The sequence below is a fragment of the Oncorhynchus mykiss genome, chromosome 2 (genome assembly GCF_057628025.1).
Source record: "Oncorhynchus mykiss isolate SJ-2025 chromosome 2, ASM5762802v1, whole genome shotgun sequence".
Lineage (NCBI taxonomy): Eukaryota > Metazoa > Chordata > Actinopteri > Salmoniformes > Salmonidae > Oncorhynchus > Oncorhynchus mykiss.
This window is the reverse complement of record NC_143023.1, coordinates 35,525,350-35,543,564: the sequence shown is the minus strand read 5'-3', so window position 1 is coordinate 35,543,564 and position 18,215 is coordinate 35,525,350. Positions and strand designations below refer to the sequence as shown.

Genomic DNA, 18,215 nt, shown 5'->3' with positions numbered 1-18,215 from the left:
TTACTTGAAGAAAAAAGGCGGGAATTTGAGAACAACCTTTTTGATTTTCAAATCCTTGTCCAAAGATGGCCCATTTGGGACACATTGCACCACTCACATTAGGATGATGTTGACGATCAGCTGGAATATTCACATACAGGCTAGACCTGAGTAGTTAGTATTCATTAGGAACCAACTGGAAGAAACGGACAAACAGACAAACGGGGAGGGACAACCTGGAGTTGTCATATGAGAAATACTAAATTTCTCTTTACCGTTGCAAGGTGTTTTTTGTTGCGTGCCCTAATGAACACGGGCCTGTGTTCGTTAGGATCTTGCAGCCTGTGTCCCCATAGCCTAGAAAGGAATGTTATTCTTCACTTCTAACAAGTTTTAATTAAAACAGCCCATGCATGGGTGCTAGATTGAGAAGCGTTTGTCTGTGTCGACCTTCACATGTTGTGAGCGTGGCTAGAATTGAACTCATGAGGGGGAGGGCGATAAATCAGCGGAAGAGAGAGTGGGAGAGCCAGAGAGAGTGAATCACTGAGCCAGAGTGGGAGGGAGGGAGAGAGTGTGGGGATAGATGGAGAGGACTGACTGAGTCAGTAGGAGGGCCCAGTTAGGAGTGGGCTGTGAGGCTGGGGGATGTCTGTTTCAGCTCAGTGGGATGAGGGGGAGGCCTGGATTGGGCACTCTTCTCTCCTTCCTGAGCTCTGTTTTGTGAGGACCATTTAGCCTAAATCTATAGGGGGAACACAAGTGGCACAGTGCAGGGGGGGGGGTTCAGACAGGAAGAGAGGGACCCAGGGCTGATGTGAGGGGTGTCTTAAAGGGGTAACCAACTTTTTTTTGTGTGAGAGAAGACAGAGCCTGATGTTGTTGAAAGTGAGAAATTACCCCAGAAAAGTCATCTTTTTGTGTGCTGTCTTGAAACAATGCATTTGATTGGCTGGCAATAGGATGTTTTTTTTTTTTGTATCACTGACTGATTTCATTGAGATAAGCCTACAGAGGTCGCGTTTGAGTTCATAAATCTTCATTTTCAAAACGCAGACCATCAAAAACCTGCGTTTTTAAACCATTTCACCTGTGTTTTGTTGGAAGTTTTCACTTCAATAGAGTGATCAGGGGTCTGCGACTGTAGTTTTCCTTCACAGAAAATACATTCGAGAAACACCATTCGGCAGAAAATGCCTTCATTTTCAGAAGTGCATTGATGCATGGCCATTATATTTCTAATGTTGATCATGGAAAGAATGTAGCCAGCTAAGTTTTCAAATATTTTGCTAGATGTTCATCTTGCATTTTACCGGAGAAAATTAGCTAGACATCAGTCAGAGCTCTGTCTGCTGATAGAATGCCCTTTCATGAATTCTCATCCGGGAGAAGTGCAACTGAAGCACAAAATGAAAGTCTGATGTCGAGCAGAAATTACAATAAGAAGCATTTTAGATCTGTGTTTACAAAACGCTGCAAGATATTTGTTCTGCGTTTAAAAATATATATATATTTTCTGTTACAAATACATCATTCTGGATTAATGCAACTCCTGGCCTAACGCCAGTCCATATACCCCCCTTCCTAGTCCTAATAACAGAGTTGGAGGTTCTCCCTCACCACTAAATGTGTTTTAATTGTGCCCTCTGCTCGTACCAAGGGGGTTGTTCTGACCAGGCTGGGCTTGCCCTGGTTTACACAGTGCTTCATTTAACATTCACCTGTGGAATCCTCAGCCAGGCTATCTCATTCACGTGTGTCTGTGTCCACTCTAGGTCCAGCCTGCCTTGCTTTCCCCCCCTGCCATCCATCCTCAGAGTACTTCATGTTGCCTCTCCCTCCTCGGTCTCCCTGTACAGCTTTGGCTTGTGTTTTGGTTGTGGAGTGAATGGCAGCTGTGGTGGCTCGGGTCGGTGCCCGACACTCTCTGAGCACTGAGGTAGATGGAACAAGTGACAGAGGGGGGAATAAACTATTTGTTTGACACACATCAGTCCCTCCCAGCCCGCGGCGCTCTGTCACTGTGCGTCCGTCCAGCCGTGTGTGCCTGGGCCGCTGCCTGCTGTGACTGATGCCTTCTGCTCCGCATCGGAGCGCTCGCCCTGTTCCCACAGCCCAGGCCTGTCCAGATTAGACATACAGCTGTGTGTGTGTGTGTGGGTCTGCCCTGCGTCTGTGTGAGTACGTTTGCAGCCAATCATTGTTGAAGGCAGCGGGAGTGAGGAAGGGAGAGCCCAGACTTCATGTGTATTGGTAACTAGGTCATGTTCATTAGTGCACACTGTTGCAATATGTTTTAAGAGTTTTTTGTTGGAGTTCATTGAGTTCAGGTAGCAGAATGCATCTCTGAGTCTGTTTTTATCCATTCTGTGCCTACTGAACATGACCCCAGTCAGTGTGGGCATCCATTGCTTTTCAGGGATGTGGCAACTGGTTTCTCTCCTAGCCTGTAATACTATAGCCTAGTACTTTTTCACCTCAGAACGTTAACCAGTGTCCAATCTTTGAGTGTGGCCAGCTGAGGTCGCCTGAGATCGAATGCCGGCTTGCTCATAAAAGACACTTAAATAAAATAAATGATGGAACCAACCTGGCAGAGTTTGTTGCTTTGTACCCATTTTGGCACATCCACTTCAGTTAGTTTGACTGAGAAATTGTCATAACAAGGTCAGTTCATCTTATCTCTCCTCATACCCACTGACTTTTTCTTTCTAATATCAGTGGCATATTCATTAGCCACCAAATGGAGAAAGCAGTTATTTCTGTTTCTGACCATCTGACCTTGTCCAATAACGCTCTTTTTTGTTTTCTGTTGTACGCCGTTTTCCTACGGTATGCCCTAACGAATACTACCCAGTTAGCTGCCTCTTTTTAGTTGGTGTCTGTACTGTAGTCCGTAACATGAAGGTCATAGGGTCAGGAAACAAAATGAGACAAAGTGTTGAAAGACTTGAGTACCTAGAATTTTTCTGTTTGGGAAAACACGTTCTTCCTTTACGAATCTTCTGACCGCACAGTCTTTCAGAGTAAACACACGAGTGGTAGGTTTCCTTGAACCTGCTACCTCTCTCACCGCTAAATGACGCAGACCACAAGCCTTTGATTCCTCCACATGGGCTTTTGAGGAGGCCATCTGTCGTTGCCGGAAATCTTGTTATGTCTATGGGAAGGCCTACAGGTCATGGTATTCCAGGATAGGTGAGTACTAATTTTGGTGTGCAGTTTTGGCCTCAACTTTTTTGATTTGTAGAGTTTGACATTTTTGGTTGATCCTTTGGTGTGTTTCTCAGGTCGAGTTCATTGGAGCAGTTCAGCTTCACGTGTGTGTGTGTGTGTGTTCCTCTGAGACACTGGTCTCTCTCTGCTGTGTTGCTTGCATGGTACTGAATATGCCTTATATGGGCAGTGGGTGACCTGAGGACAGGGCCAGCTCGGGGCCACTGGGGCCGACAGTGTCAGAGAAACCTCAGACTAGAGTAGTCAGCTCCCCCCTACTACGTAACTCCCTGCCCTGACAGCCGCATCCCTCCAACGTTCCCCTAACTCTACAGTTCCCAGGGGCGTGCTTGTACTTGTTTTGTCTGCAAGGGGCTGAAATAGTTTAGACGGGGGGGAGAATTGAGATACTAGGCCGTGTGTGTGCTTGAGAAGCATTCTGAATGATCAGTAACAGAGAGAATACGCTAGCATACCTTGGAAGGGATTTTGCGACAAGGCTTTTTGCCGTCTAGTTTAGTTCTGCACACGAGTGTGTTTTGAATCAATTTCTCTGAAAGTCTGAATCAGAAATAGGCAGGAGGGTTAGGTTTAATAACCGGAAGCGTGGAAATGTTGAGTCGTTTCTGCCACTTTTTTTTTTGTGTTTTTTTTGCAGTGCTCTGAATTTTTGATCCGCTGTTTGTGGGTGTGTGTTATCCTTTTCTCTCTGTGGCCTTGGTGTTTTTTGTGTCTCGCTCGCTGCATGGTGGGATGATGACGTTGCAGCTGCTTTCCTGTGTGTGTGGTTGTTCGTGCTTGCTTGCGTGTTTCGTTAAGGGCGTGTCAGAAGGCACCTGTGTGTGTGTGTGTGTGTGTGTGTAAGACGGCATCAAATTGTATTTGTCACATGCACTGACGACTACAACAGGTGTAGACCTTCATGTGAAATGCTTACACACACATCAGGAGGACGTGTGTGTGTGCGCGCGCAAGGTCTTGTCAGAAGGTTGGGGGCAGGGGGGTACAAAAGAACATCAGGACTAGGAGGAAAGTGTCGTTTTCCATTTTGAGAATGCCTGGCACAGTGTCCAGAGGCAGGACACTCCTCCTCCTGTGTTTCTTTCTCTCTGCGTTGGCCCAGTGACTCATGCAGCGTGGAGGCTAGTTCTACGATATGAGTGCCTGAGAGGAATACCAGCCCTCCCTGCCCACTCCCCCAGCCATCCTACTCCTCCCTCTCCTCCTCCTTGGCAGAGCACAGGAAAAGCTCTGTTTTTGTGGCGGTATGTGTAAACTAGTCTCCCACCGGCCCCCTGGATAATTTCCATCACAAAGGGCTGGTGTGTGTCCGTGGGACAGCTTCGGCTAGAATTCCAGACGTCTCTAACGATCCCCCTTTCTCTGCTGTCATCGTGACCCACCGAGGTCTAACCTTAGCCTACACCCAACCTGCATCTGTCACCCCTGTACCTACCCCTCAAGGTCCACCAGGCGAGAGAAACAGAAGGGGAGACAACCATGAACGCTCCGGCTTCTGAAAGACAGCCCTAAACAAACATCTTCACTCGTGCACCAATCCCATGAGCAGCACCTGAGAAAGGGTTCTGTTATGTTTTTTTTATTCCCCCCCCCCCCCCCCCCCCCCCCCCCCTGCGCTGGGGCTCTGAATGAACTGACACCCACTCATGTATGCTCATCATGACTCAATAGGAGGTGAATCATTCATAGCACTGACACTCATTGATCAATGACACATTGGGGCAGTTTGGTTTTGGTGGTGGAGAGTACCAGAGAGAGGCTGAGGGGAAACTCCCATGGTTTACTTTCTGCCTGACTGAGAGATGGAAGTGTTGAATAGGGGTGATGAGGATATGTGTACTGAACAAAAATATGAACGCAACAATTACAGTTCATTTAAGGAAAGCAGTTATTTGAAATCAATTCATTAGGCCCTAATCTATGGATTTCACGTGACTGGGCAGGAGTGCAGCCCTGCCAAGTCAATCTGAATTTTTCCCCACAAAAAGGGCTTTATTACAGAAATACCCCTCGGTTTCAGCAACTGTCCGGTGGCTGGTTTCAGACGATCATGCAGGTGAAGAAGCTGGATGTGGAGGTCCTGGGCTGGCGTGGTTACACTTGGTCTGCAATTGTGAGGCTGGTTGGACGTACTGCCAAATTCTCTAAAACTATGTTGTAGGTGGCTTACGGTAGAGAAACAGACATCACAGACGTCTCAAGTTGAGGGAGCGCACAATTAGCATGCTGACTGCAGGAATGTCCACCAGAGCGGTTGCCAGATAATTGAATGTTAATTTCTCTACCATCTGGCAACCGCTCTGGTGGACATTCCTGCAGTCAGCATGCTAATTGTGCGCTCCCTCAACTTGAGACGTCTGTGGCTTTGTGTTGTGTGACACAACTGTACATTTTAGAGTGGCCTGTTATTGTCCCCAGCACAAGGTGCACCTGTGTAATGATCATGCTGTTTTAATCAGCTTCTTAATATACCACATCTGTCAGGTGGATGGATTATTTTGGCAAAGGAGACATGTTCACTAACAAGATTGTAAGCCAATTTGTGAAATAAGCTTTTTGTGCGTCTGGAACATTTCTGGTATCTTTTATTTCAGCTCATGAAACACGGGACCAACACTTTACATGTTGCGTTTTTAAAATATTTTTGTTCAGTTTAGGATGGACAAACCATATACTGACTCCCCTCATCTGAACTCAGTTGTTAGACTGAGTGTTGCGCAATAGTTAAGCAGCTCACACAGGCCAGCGGAGCAACGTCATAGCAAATGTCTGGCTAAACCAGCACAAAGCTTCAAAAGGCGAGTTCCCCCCCCCCCCCCCTTCCCCCTTCACATCAACTGCCCCTGATGTTGATGGGCAGGCCACGAGACGGCAGACCCAACATGGCACTGGGATGAGTGTGGTACATCGGGTTGTTTTTAAAATAACTGTCTACTGGGTTATTGTTACTCCTGTGTAAGACATCCATAGCATTCCTCGCTGTCTCTGTACTTTCTAAAGTGGTTCCTTCCAGTAGATTCTTTCAGCCGACATCTCTATCTTCTTGACACACAGGCAACAAGTGATTTTACATGTCATTTTTATAGAACTAGGCAAGTCGGTTAAGAACAAATTCTTATTTACAATGACGGCCTAGGAACAGTGGGTTGCACCTTGTTCAGGGGTAGAACGACAGATTTTTACCTTGTCAGCTCTGGGATTCGATCCAGCAACCTTTTTGTTACTGGCCCATCGCTCTAACAACTAGGCTACCGGCCGCCCCATTTAGACATAACTTTTTAGTTTAAAAAAAAAAGTGTCCACGTCAAAGCCGATTTTTAGCAATTTACTAATCTAAGCCTATTTCTCAAAGAGCTGGTCTGTTGTAATGGAAGTTGAATTATTGTTCTTTTTCCATTTCCCCCCTTCCCTCCTTCCATCTCTAGGAGCCGTTGGAGCCCAGCCCCTGTTCACTGTGCCGCGGCGGCCTGGCTATGGCACCATGGGAAAGCCCATCAAGCTGCTGGCCAACTGCTTCCAGGTGGATATCCCCAAGATAGACGTCTACCTCTATGAGGTGGACATCAAGCCCGAGAAGTGCCCGCGCCGCGTCAACAGGTACGCCTAGAATAATGCCTTTCGCTAGGATCTCAAAATGTTTCACGTGGTATCAGATTATGGCTTGTTGAAGTGTGACTAGAGGTAATTTATGTGTCTATTCTACTTCTATTATATTTTATGTATTATTACTTTGAATACTAATTATAGAGCTACATATGGGTAGTTTAAGAGCCGCATGTGGCTCCAGAGCCACAAGTTGCAGACCGTTGGACAAGTTTAAAAAGAGTTTAACTTGTTTTGGTCTTGTGTTCTGTAGGGAGGTGGTGGACTCCATGGTGCAGCACTTCAAGGTTACCATCTTTGGGGATCGTCGGCCAGTCTACGATGGGAAGAGGAGCTTGTACACAGCGAACCCGCTGCCTGTGGCAACCGCAGGGGTAAGATGGATATAGACTGACACACACATACACACACACAGTCAAACCTACTCTACCTGGCGCTCCTACAAGGGTAAGACTGAAAACACACACACTCTCTCACGCTCCCACACTTCTTGATCTGTTAACGCACACACACAGGTGGATCTGGACGTCACTCTACCGGGTGAGGGGGGCAAGGACCGGCCCTTTAAGGTCTCAATCAAGTTTGTGTCCCTGGTGAGCTGGCACATGCTGCACGAGGTGCTAACGGGCCGCAGCGTGCCTGAGCCCCTGGAGCTGGACAAGCCCATCAGCACCAACCCAGTACACGCTGTGGATGTAGTGCTGCGACACTTGCCCTCCATGAAGTGAGTTGGACAGTCACCGCCCAAGTGGTCATAATGGGGAATGTTATAACTTTGTGATTGGGTTAATTATTTGATCAACAGGATGCATGTATTTCTGAAAAGTTGAGAATTTATCCCTGGAAACCTCAGTGAACTGATTTTTAAAAGCAAACGACGCAACTCTGCTACATGTTAATTTGTATATATATTTTTTTTTACACTTTTATTTAACTAGGCAAGTCAGTTAAGAACACATTCTTATTTTCAATGACGGCCTAGGAACGGTGGGTTAACTGCGTTGTTCAGGGGCAGAACGACAGATTTGAACCTTGTCAGCTCGGAGGATCCAATCTTGCATACTTACAGTTAAGTAGTCCAACGCAATAACGACCCGCCTCTCTCTCGTTGCACTCCACAAGGAGCCTGTTACGCGAATGCAGTAAGCCAAGGTAAGTTGCTAGCTAGCATTAAACTTATCTTATAAAAAACAATCAATCATAATCACTAGTTAACTACACATGGTTGACGATATTACTAGATATTATCTAGCATGTCCTAGCATGAATGTTTACGCGCCTGCTTCTGCCTACCACCGCTCAGTCAGATACTTGTATGCTCAGTCAGATTATATGCAACATATAATCTGACTGAGCATACAAGTATCTGACTGAGCGGTGGTAGGCAGAAGCAGGCGCGTAAACATTCATTCAAACAGCACTTTCGGGTGTCTTGCCAGCAGCTCTTCGTTGTGCATCAAGCATTGCGCTGTTTGACTTCAAACCTATTAACTCCCGAGATGAGGCTGGTGTAACCGAAGTGAAATGGCTGGATAGTTAGCGCTCGCTAATACGTTTCCAACGTCACTCGCTCTGAGCCTTGGCGTGGTTGTTCCCCTTGTTCTGCATGGCTAACGCTGCTTTGAGGGTGGCTGTTGTCGTTGTGTTGCTGGTTCGAGCCCAGGGAGGAGCGAGGAGAGGGACGGAAGCTAAACTGTTACACTGGCAATACTAAAGTGCCTATAAGAACATCCAATAGTCAAAGGTTAATGAAATACAAATGGTATAGAGGGAAATAGTCCTATAATTCCTATAATAACTACAACCTAAAACCTTACCTGGGAATATTGAAGACTCATGTTAAAAGGAACCACCAGCTTTCATATGTTCTGAGCAAGGAACTTAAATGTTAGCTTTCTTACATAGCACCTTATTGCACTTTTACTTTCTTCTCCAACACTTTGTTTTTGCATTATTTAAACCAAATTGAACACATTTCATTATTTATTTGAGGCTAAATTGATTTTATTGATGTATTATATTAAGTTAAAATAAGTGTTCATTCAGTATTGTTGTAATTATTATTACAAATAAATACAATTTAAAAATCGACCGATTTTTATTTAATTTTTTGTTTGTTGAATTTTACCCCTTTTTCTCCCCAATTTCGTGGTATCCAATTGTTGTAGTAGCTACTATCTTGTCTCATTGCTACAACTCCCGTACGGGCTCAGGAGAGACAAAGGTTGAATGTCATGCGTCCTCCGATACATAACCCAACCAGCCGTACTGCTTCTTAACACAGCGCGCGTCCAACCCGGAAGCCAGCCGCACCAATGTGTCGGAGGCTACACCGTGCACCTGGCAACCTTGGTTAGCGCGCACTGCGCCCGGCCCGCCACAGGAGTCGCTGGTGCGCGATGAGACAAGGAGATCCCTACCGACCAATCCCTCCCTAACCCGGACGACGCTAGGCCAATTGTGCGTCTCCCCACGGACCTCCCGGTCGCGGAAATCGACCGATTTTTAATCAGTATCGGCTTTTTTGGTCCTCCAATAATCTGTATCGGCGTTGGAAAATCATAATCGGTCGACCTCTAAAATCAAGTACTGAATTTCAGTGAAGACTCACTTCTGCTTAGTGCCACATTGGAAATGAAACGTGTGAATGTATGCTCTTGCAAACAAGTGTGCTTGTTTTCACGGCATGATGATAATTCGGCGGGAAACCAGATGTATTCCTATGCCGTCCTACCTGACTTCACTCATAGCCTCCTCCACTCAAAAGCAATGTGTTATCAGTGTGCCTACCAATACTGAATGAGAACCTTTTTTAACCTCTTTGGGCTGAGATCCTGCTAACGGGATCGATATGACAACAGCCAGTGACAGTGCAGGGCGCCAAATTTAAAACAACAAGTCCTATAATTAAAATTCCTCAAACATAGAAGTATTTTACACCATTTCTTGTTAATCCCACCAGTGTCCGATTTTCAAAAAGGCTTTACAGCGAAAGCAAACCAAACCATTATGTTAGGTCAGAGCCAAGTCACAGAAAAACACAGCCATTTTTCCAGCCAAAGAGAGGATTCACAAAAAGCAGAAATAAATTAAACACTTACTTCATGTTACACAAAAACATGTATGTTTTGTTCGATAAAGTTCATATTTAAATAAATAAAAAAATATTTTTACGTTGGCGCGTTACGTTCAGTAGTTCCAAAACAACCGGTGATTTTGCAGAGAGCCAGATCAATTTACAGAAGTACTCATAAGAAAAATTGATAAAATATACAACTATTATGCACGGAATTATAGATACACTTCTCCTTAATGCAACCGCTGTGTCAGATTTTTTTTTTTTTACTTTTCGGAAAAAGCACGCCATGCTAAAATCTGAGTACGGCGCTCAGACCAAAACAACCCAAACAGATATCCGCCATGTTGTGTAGTCAACAGAAGTCAGAAATAGCATTATAAATATTTGCTTACCTTTTGATGATCTTCATCAGAATGCACTCCCAGGAATTCCAGTTCCACGATAAATGTTTGTTTTGTTCGATAATGTCCATTTATGTCCAAATACCTCCTTTTTGTTTGTGCGTTTAGCCCAGTAATCCAAATTCATGAGGCACGAGCAGACAAAGTAAAAAGGTCCCGTTACAGTCCATAGAAACATGTCAAACGATGTATAGAATCAATCTTTAGGATGTTTTTAACATAAATCTTCAATTTTCTAACCAGAGAATTCCTTTGTCTATAGAAATGCAATGGAACTCAAGCTAACTCTCACGTGAATGAGCATGGCCAACTCGTGGCTTTCTGGCAGACCGCTGACTCAGAGCCCTCATTCCCCCCTCCTTCACAGTAAAAGCATCAATCAAGGTTCTAAAGAGTGTTGAAATCTAGTGGAAGCCTTAGGAAGTGCAATATGACCCCATAGACACTGTTCGATAGGCCAAAAGTTGAGAAACTACAAATGTCAGATTTCCCACTTCCTGGTTCTCAGGTTTTTGCTTGCCATATGAGTTCTGTTATACTCACAGACATCATTCAAACAGTTTTAGAAACTTCAGGGTGTTTTCTATCCAAATCTACTAATAATATGCGTATATTAGCAATTGGGCCTGAGTTGCAGACAGTTTACTCTGGGCACCTTATTCATCCAAGCTACTCAATACTGCCCCCAGCCATAAGTTTATTTATTTCACCTTTATTTAACCAGGTAGGCTAGTTGAAAACAAGTTCTCATTTGCAACTGCGACCTGGACAAGATAAAGCGTAGCAATTCGACACATACAACAACAGTTACACATGGAATAAACAACATACAGTCAATAATACAGTAGAACAAAAGAAAACAAAAAGTCTATATACAGTGAGTGCAAATGAGGTAAGTTAAGGAAATAAATAGGCCATGGTGGCGAAGTAATTACAATATAGCAATTAACTGGAATGGTAGATCGGCAGAAGATGAATGTGCAGATAGAGATACTGGGGTGCAAAGGAGCAAAATAAATAAATAAATACCAGTATGGGGATGAGGTAGGTAGGTAGATGGGCTGTTTACAGATAGGCTAACTACAGGTGCAGTGATCTGTAAAATGCTCTGACAGCTGGTGCTTAAAGCTAGCCAGCTTCAGAGATTTTTGCAATTCGTTCCAGTCATGGGCAGCAGAGACCTGGAAAGAAAGACGACCAAAGGAGGAATTGGCTTTGGGGGTGACCAATGAGATATACCTGCTGGAGCGCGTGCTACGAGTGGGTGCTGCTATGGTGACCAGTGAGCTGAGATAAGGCGGGGCTTTACCTAGCAGAGACTTGTAGATAACCTGTAGCCAGTGGGTTTGGCGACGTGTATGAAGCGAGGGCCATCCAACGAGAGCGTACAGGTCGCAATGGTGGGTAGTGTATGGGTCTTTGGTGACAAAACGGATGGCACTGTGATAGACTGCATCCAGTTTGTTGAGTAGCGTATTGGAGGCTATTTTATAGATGACATCACCGAAGTCGAGGATCGGTAGGATGGTCAGTTTTACGAGGGTATGTTTGGCAGCATGAGTGAAGGATGCTTTGTTGCGATATAGGAAGCTGATTCTAGATTTAATTCTGGATTGGAGATGCTTAATGTGAGTCTGGAAGGAGAGTTTATAGTCTAACCAGACACCCAGGTATTTGTCGTTGTCCATGTTTTCTAAGTCAGAGCCGTCCAGAGTAGTGATGCTGGACGGGCGAGCAGGTGCGGGCAACGATCGATTGAAAAGCATGCATTTAGGAAGGAGAGTTGTATGGCATTGAATGGCATTGAAGCTTGTCTGGAGGTTAGTTAACAGTGTCCAAGGAGGGGCCAGAAGTTTACAGAATGGTGTCGTCTGCGTAGAGGTGGATCAGAGAATCACCAACAGCAAGAGCAACATCATTGATGTATACAGAAAAGGGAGTCGGCCCAAGAATTGAACCCTGTGGCCCACCCATAGACTGTCAGAGGTCCAGACAACAGGCCCTCCGATTTGACACACTGAACTCTATCAGAGAAGTAGTTGGTAAACCAGGCGAGGCAATCATTTGAGAAACCAAGGCTGTCGAGTCTGCCAATAAGAATGTTGTGATTGACAGAGTCGAAAGCCTTGGCCAGGTCTATGAATACGGCTGCACAGTAATGTCTCTTATCGATGGCGGTTATGATATCGTTTAGAACCTTGAGCGTGGCTGAGGTGCACCCATGACCAGCTCTGAAACCAGATTGCATAGCAGAGAAGGTATGGTGGGATTCGAAATGGTCAGTGATCTGTTTGTTAACTTGGCTTTCGAAAACCTTAGAAAGACAGGGTAGGATAGATATAGGTCTGTAGCAGTTTGGTTCTAGAGTGTCAACCCCTTTGAAGAGGGGGATGACCGCGGCAGAATTCCAATCTTTGGGAATTTCAGACGATACGAAAGAGGTTGAATAGGCTAGTAATAGGGTAATAGGGGTTGCAACAATTTCGGCAGATAATTTTAGAAAGAGAGGGTCCAGATTTTGCAGCTCTTTCAGAACATCGGCTATCTGGATTTGGGTAAAGGAGAAATGGTGGGGGCTTTGGCGGGTTGCTGTGGAGGGTGCCGGGGTAGGGGTAGCGATGTGAAAGCATGGCCAGCCGTAGAGAGATACTTATTGAAATTCTCAATTATAGCGGATTTATCGGTGGTGACAATGTTTCCTAGCCTCAGAGCAGTGGGCAGCTGGGAGGAGGTGCTCTTATTCTCCATGGACTTTAGTGTCCCAGAACTTTTTTGAATTAATACTACAGGATGCACATTTCTGTTTGAAAATGCTTGCCTTAGCTTTTCTAACTGCCTGTGTATATTTGTTCCTAACTTCCCTGAAAAGTTGCATATCACGGGGGCTATTCGATGCTAATGCAGAACGCCACAGGATGTTTTTGTGCTGGTCAAGGGCAGACAGGTCTGGCGTGAACCAAGGACTATCTATTCCTAGTTCTACATTTTTTGAGAGGGGCATGCTTATTTAAGATGGTGAGGAAGGCACTGTTAAAGAATAGCCAGGCATCATCTACTGACGGGATGAGGTCAATGTCATTCCAGGATACCCCGGCCAGGTCGATTAGAAAGGCCTGCTCGCAGAAGTGTTTCAGGGAGTGTTTGACAGTGATGAGGGGTGGTCGTTTGATCGCTGAGATCTTGATTGAAAACAGCAGAGGTGTATTTGGAGGGCGAATTAGTTAGGATGACATTTATGAGGGTGCCCGTGTTTACTGATTTGGGGTTGTACCTGGTAGGTTCATTGATTCATGAGGGGTGAGATTGAGGGCATCAAGCTTAGTTTGTAGGATGGCCTGGGTGTTAAGCATGTCCCAGTTTAGGTCACCTAGTAGCACGAGCTCAGAAGATGGATGGGGGGGGCAATCAGTTTACATATAGTATCGAGGGCACAGCTGGGTGCAGAGGGAGGTCTATAGCAAGCGGCAACAGTGAGAGACTTGTTAATGTTAATGAAAGTAGTTTCCCAAGTCTTAAATAAAAACTGGCTTTTGTGTATCGACACCTGCCATAAGGCTATGTTTGCTATAGCTTCAGGCTACTGCATTGACAGAATGTGTCCAGGATACGCTGTTATTAATGAGTCTTTGCCCCTCAGTGATCAGTTGTCGATAAGGCCGTGGAGTTTTCACCCTCTCGTTTCGTTGCTGTTCAGTGTCAACTGGGAAAATAGCTTGTTGTCAGACTGTCGTTGTGCAAAGAGCCATTGACCAAGATCTTGGTCCAGGTTGTGTATACTAACTTCCCAATTCTCTTATCTGTCTGTCCCCCTTCTATTTCTCTCTCCTTATTTTATCGCTCTTCTCTCTCCCCCTCTCCAGGTACACCCCGGTGGGTCGCTCCTTCTTCTCAGCCCCAGAGGGCTACGACCATCCTCTGGGAGGGGGGAGAGAGGTGTGGTTTGGTTTCCACCAGTCTGTACGTCCCGCCATGTGGAAGATGATGCTCAATATTGACGGTGAGGACAGCGCACATCACTTTGCAACCAATCCTAACCGTAACCATTTAGGGGGATAAAAAAATCTGGGGCCATATGGATAAGAGTAGGAGTTCTGATCTAGGATCAAGTCCCCCTGTCCATGTAATCTTATTCAATGTGATCTAAAGGGCTAAACTGGTGTTAAATCATCACTCCTACTCTGAGACGCTTTATGAATGCAGGCCCTGAACCTGTATCGGTGTTTGAGGCAACTTCTACCTAATATGGGAGGACTCCACAGTGGGTGTTGTGCCGCATACTGGCATCAGGGGGGTTTGGAAAGAGGGTTCTGGTTATAGGTGGGTGGGCTGGCTGTAGGCTTTGTAGAAAGTGGATTTTGGGGGGGGGGGGGGGGGCGGCGTTCTTGCTTTGTGGAAACTGTCTAGGCAGTTGCTGTGGAGACGGAGTTACAGGGATCTGAAGGGCCCTGTGTGTTTGGGAGCCATTTTTGGTGGGCTGCTTTTGTTTTGGGGAGTGCCTGACTGCTCTGTCTTCGGGCTTCTCTCACTCAGGCGGTTTTCCCGCTCTCCCTCTCTCGCAAATCATTTTGCTTCCTCTAGCCCCTCGCCCATTCGCCACCAAAGGGCAGAAAAGTGCAGCCATCTGCAAATGATTCTCTCTTTCATTAGTCATTGTGTGCTCAAGGAATGAGGAGAATAGGCCCTAAAAGAGCGCGAAAACAAATAGGCGCCAATGGTCTGTTTTTATATCTCACCAGGGGACATATATAAAATCACACACATCCTAGCTGAAGATATAGCAACACTGAGAAAATGTACCAGTACATACAGTGGGGCAAAAAAAGTATTTAGTCAGCCAACTTATTTTCCACCATAATTTGCAAATAAATTCATAAAAAATCCTACAATGTGATTTTCTGGATTTTTTTTCTAATTTTGTCTGTCATAGTTGAAGTGTACATATGATGAAAATTACAGGCCTCTCTCATCTTTAAGTGGGAGAACTTGCACAATTGGTGGCTGACTAAATACTTTTTTGCCCCACTGTAAGCAACAAACAAAAATGTGCTCTATTTAAAACCCTTTCATTTTCACACTCCCAAGTGTAATGTATCAGCACTCTCACAAACCGACATCAAAACAAACATGAAATTGCTGATGTCATTTCCTGTTTATGGGGATGAGAACCCTACTGTCTATGTGGAGAGTGACCGTGACCTGCACTCCCCATCATTTCTAATCGCATGTATGCTCCGGTCGTCAGTGTCGCTGTCAGACGTGGCCCTGACGTCACTGGGAGCACAGTGTCAGTGCAGCATCTGTTTCCTCTCTTCTCATCTCTCCTTTAAGGTGGAGACAACTATTAGGGTCTTCATCTAGGCGCCAGCTTCCTCTAACGGCACATAAAGCCAGAGGGATGTTGGATGTTCCTCCTAGGTTTTATTTCATGTTTGAGAGCCGTGTTGGCGTGGCTACAGGCCTTGAGCTGCTGTACTTGGTTTGATTTGAGATATAGACCTAAATAGCTAAAAAAAAAATGATGATGGCTGATAATTGATGACAAATGGCTGCTTCTGGCGTGACGTATTTGGCAGACCAAGATCAATTCACATTTTGCATCTACAGTAAAGAGCTAGGGAGATTACTCTCGGTTTGGCAGGTATTGCCAGTGATTGGTAATTCTGAGTGAGTGTGAGCGAGTGTTTAATGGCCCTGTCTGTCCTGCAGTTTCTGCCACGGCCTTCTACAAAGCCCAGCCTGTGATCCAGTTCATGTGTGAGGTCCTGGACATCCACAACATAGACGAGCAGCCCCGACCTCTCACAGACTCCCACCGTGTCAAGTTCACCAAAGAAATCAAAGGTAGTGTATTTTGTGCGTGTGTTTGTCTGTGTGCGTGAAAGAGGATGTATACTAGGCTTTTGGGCGTGCCTGTGTACACACATTTGTGTCATTGCCACGTCCCTGAGGTCCTAAAAGCTGTCCTATCCAGGTCTGAAGGTGGAGGTGACACACTGTGGAACCATGCGGCGGAAGTACCGCGTTTGCAACGTAACCCGTCGGCCCGCCAGCCATCAAACGTGAGTCAAGAGAGCCCCGGAGGGACGGTGGGGTGGGACAAGAAGTAATGAGATTGGGTGGAGTGGAACTAGGGAGAGAGTGCGGTGTGGTGGGACTAGGAGAGGCCAGAGAGAGACTGGGAGGAGACGCACATGGAGCCTGGGGTGTGGGGTGGGGTGGGGTGGGGCGGGATGGGATGGGAGAGGAGCGGGCACTTGAATGTAGGTTGACCTGTTCACAAGAATTCACCAGAACCACAAAATGTCTGAGTCAGATCCTTGTCTCGAGGTCAATGGGTGTTAGTCATCGTTGGCCAATATGCTATTACATGCAGCTGTTTATCTACTGCTGCTGCTTCTTTGCTTTCCAGTATCTACTGATGCTCAACATTTTGAGAATGATTTGCTCAACGTTTTGATAGCTTTGTGAGGCCGTTTCTGTATCTTCACTGTATTGATCTGAACTAGAAATTGAAGACCACTTTTACGTAGACCCCTCATGCGCAGCCGCCCCTTTCAATGTTAGTAAAGATAGTTCTTAACCCTTGCCGTTCCATCTACCTGTTGTGGTCAGGTTCCCTCTGCAGCTGGAGAATGGTCAAACGGTGGAACGCACGGTGGCCCAGTACTTCAGAGAGAAGTATAGCCTGCAGCTCAAGTATCCCCACCTACCCTGCCTCCAGGTGGGGCAGGAGCAGAAGCACACCTACCTGCCCCTGGAGGTGAGAAATATTCATTTCTTTGCCTGATTCACACTATAGGACCGACCCAAACCGTACTGTGATGGCTCGGATATTGTCTTTTCACATTGTCCTTTTTAGCGTGGCTTCAGTTTGGCCAAATAGTGTGAATAAAATGCTTTGCAATATACTCAATGCTTTTGTGCTGTGTCCCTGCAGGTGTGTAACATAGTAGCAGGGCAGCGCTGCATCAAGAAACTGACAGATAATCAGACGTCCACTATGATCAAAGCCACGGCTCGCTCTGCACCTGACAGACAGGAGGAGATCAGCCGGCTGGTGAGTCAGTGGCGCCGCCTGGTGGCACGGAGTCTTATTTACAGTTATACAAGGGGTGGGTCTAATCCTGGATGCTGATTGGTTAACCCCATTCCAGCCGGTGTCTATTCCACAAGTTAACACCGGCTAAATCTATGAAGTTGAAATGCCGATTGACTCTGTTCCATCTGTCTGCCTAATCCAAGGTCTTGTCAGTTCAGCCAGGCCATTTGTATACTAGATCTTCACTGTAAAAAGCATCTAGACATTATCTCCCATTTTTCTTTTAGACTTGCGTTTAGTTTTCAACAGCAAAGATTTTCAATAACCTTGCTGTCTGTCTCTGACATTTGCAACATTGTTTCAATATTGAAATTCGATCTCCAGTTGTCCTATGGTAATGACCGCTATCGGGGTGGGCGAGACACAGGCTGGCAACTTTGGACACATACTCATTCAAGGATTTTTCTTTATTTTTACTATTTTCTTCATGATATGGAATCATGTAATAACCACAAGTGTTAAACTAATCAAAATATGTTTGACGTTCTTCAAAGTAGCCATCCTTTGCCTTAATGACAGCTTTGCACACTATTGGCATCCTCTCAACCAGCTTCATGAGGTAGTCACCTGGAATGCTTTTCCAACAGTCTTGAAGGAGTTCCCACATATGCTGAGAACTTGTTGGACTGCAGAGTGAAGGAAAAGCAGCCAACTTATCCCAAACCATCTCAATTGTTTTGAAGTCGGTGTGATTTGTGGAGGCCAGGTAATCTGTTGCAGCACTCCCTCACGCTCCTCCTTGGTCAAATAGCCGTTACACAGCCTAGAGGTGTGTTGGGTCATTGTCCTGTTGGAAAACAAATGACAGTCCCACTAA

At 45.7% G+C, this 18,215-nt stretch overlaps 1 protein-coding gene across 2 annotated transcripts in view; it reads left to right on the top strand.

The window, feature by feature from the left end:
- Positions 1 to 18,215, top strand: part of LOC110488787 (protein argonaute-3) — a 43,461-nt gene that overhangs the window by 6,377 nt on the left and 18,869 nt on the right. For both annotated transcript variants that reach the window (XM_021561185.3, XM_090198451.1), the window contains exons 2-9: positions 6,642 to 6,813; positions 7,073 to 7,193; positions 7,335 to 7,543; positions 14,160 to 14,296; positions 16,006 to 16,140; positions 16,271 to 16,358; positions 16,912 to 17,059; positions 17,237 to 17,356. In XM_021561185.3, coding sequence (XP_021416860.1) covers positions 6,642 to 6,813; positions 7,073 to 7,193; positions 7,335 to 7,543; positions 14,160 to 14,296; positions 16,006 to 16,140; positions 16,271 to 16,358; positions 16,912 to 17,059; positions 17,237 to 17,356 — 1,130 coding nt within the window. The remainder of the gene's footprint in view (positions 1 to 6,641; positions 6,814 to 7,072; positions 7,194 to 7,334; positions 7,544 to 14,159; positions 14,297 to 16,005; positions 16,141 to 16,270; positions 16,359 to 16,911; positions 17,060 to 17,236; positions 17,357 to 18,215) is intronic.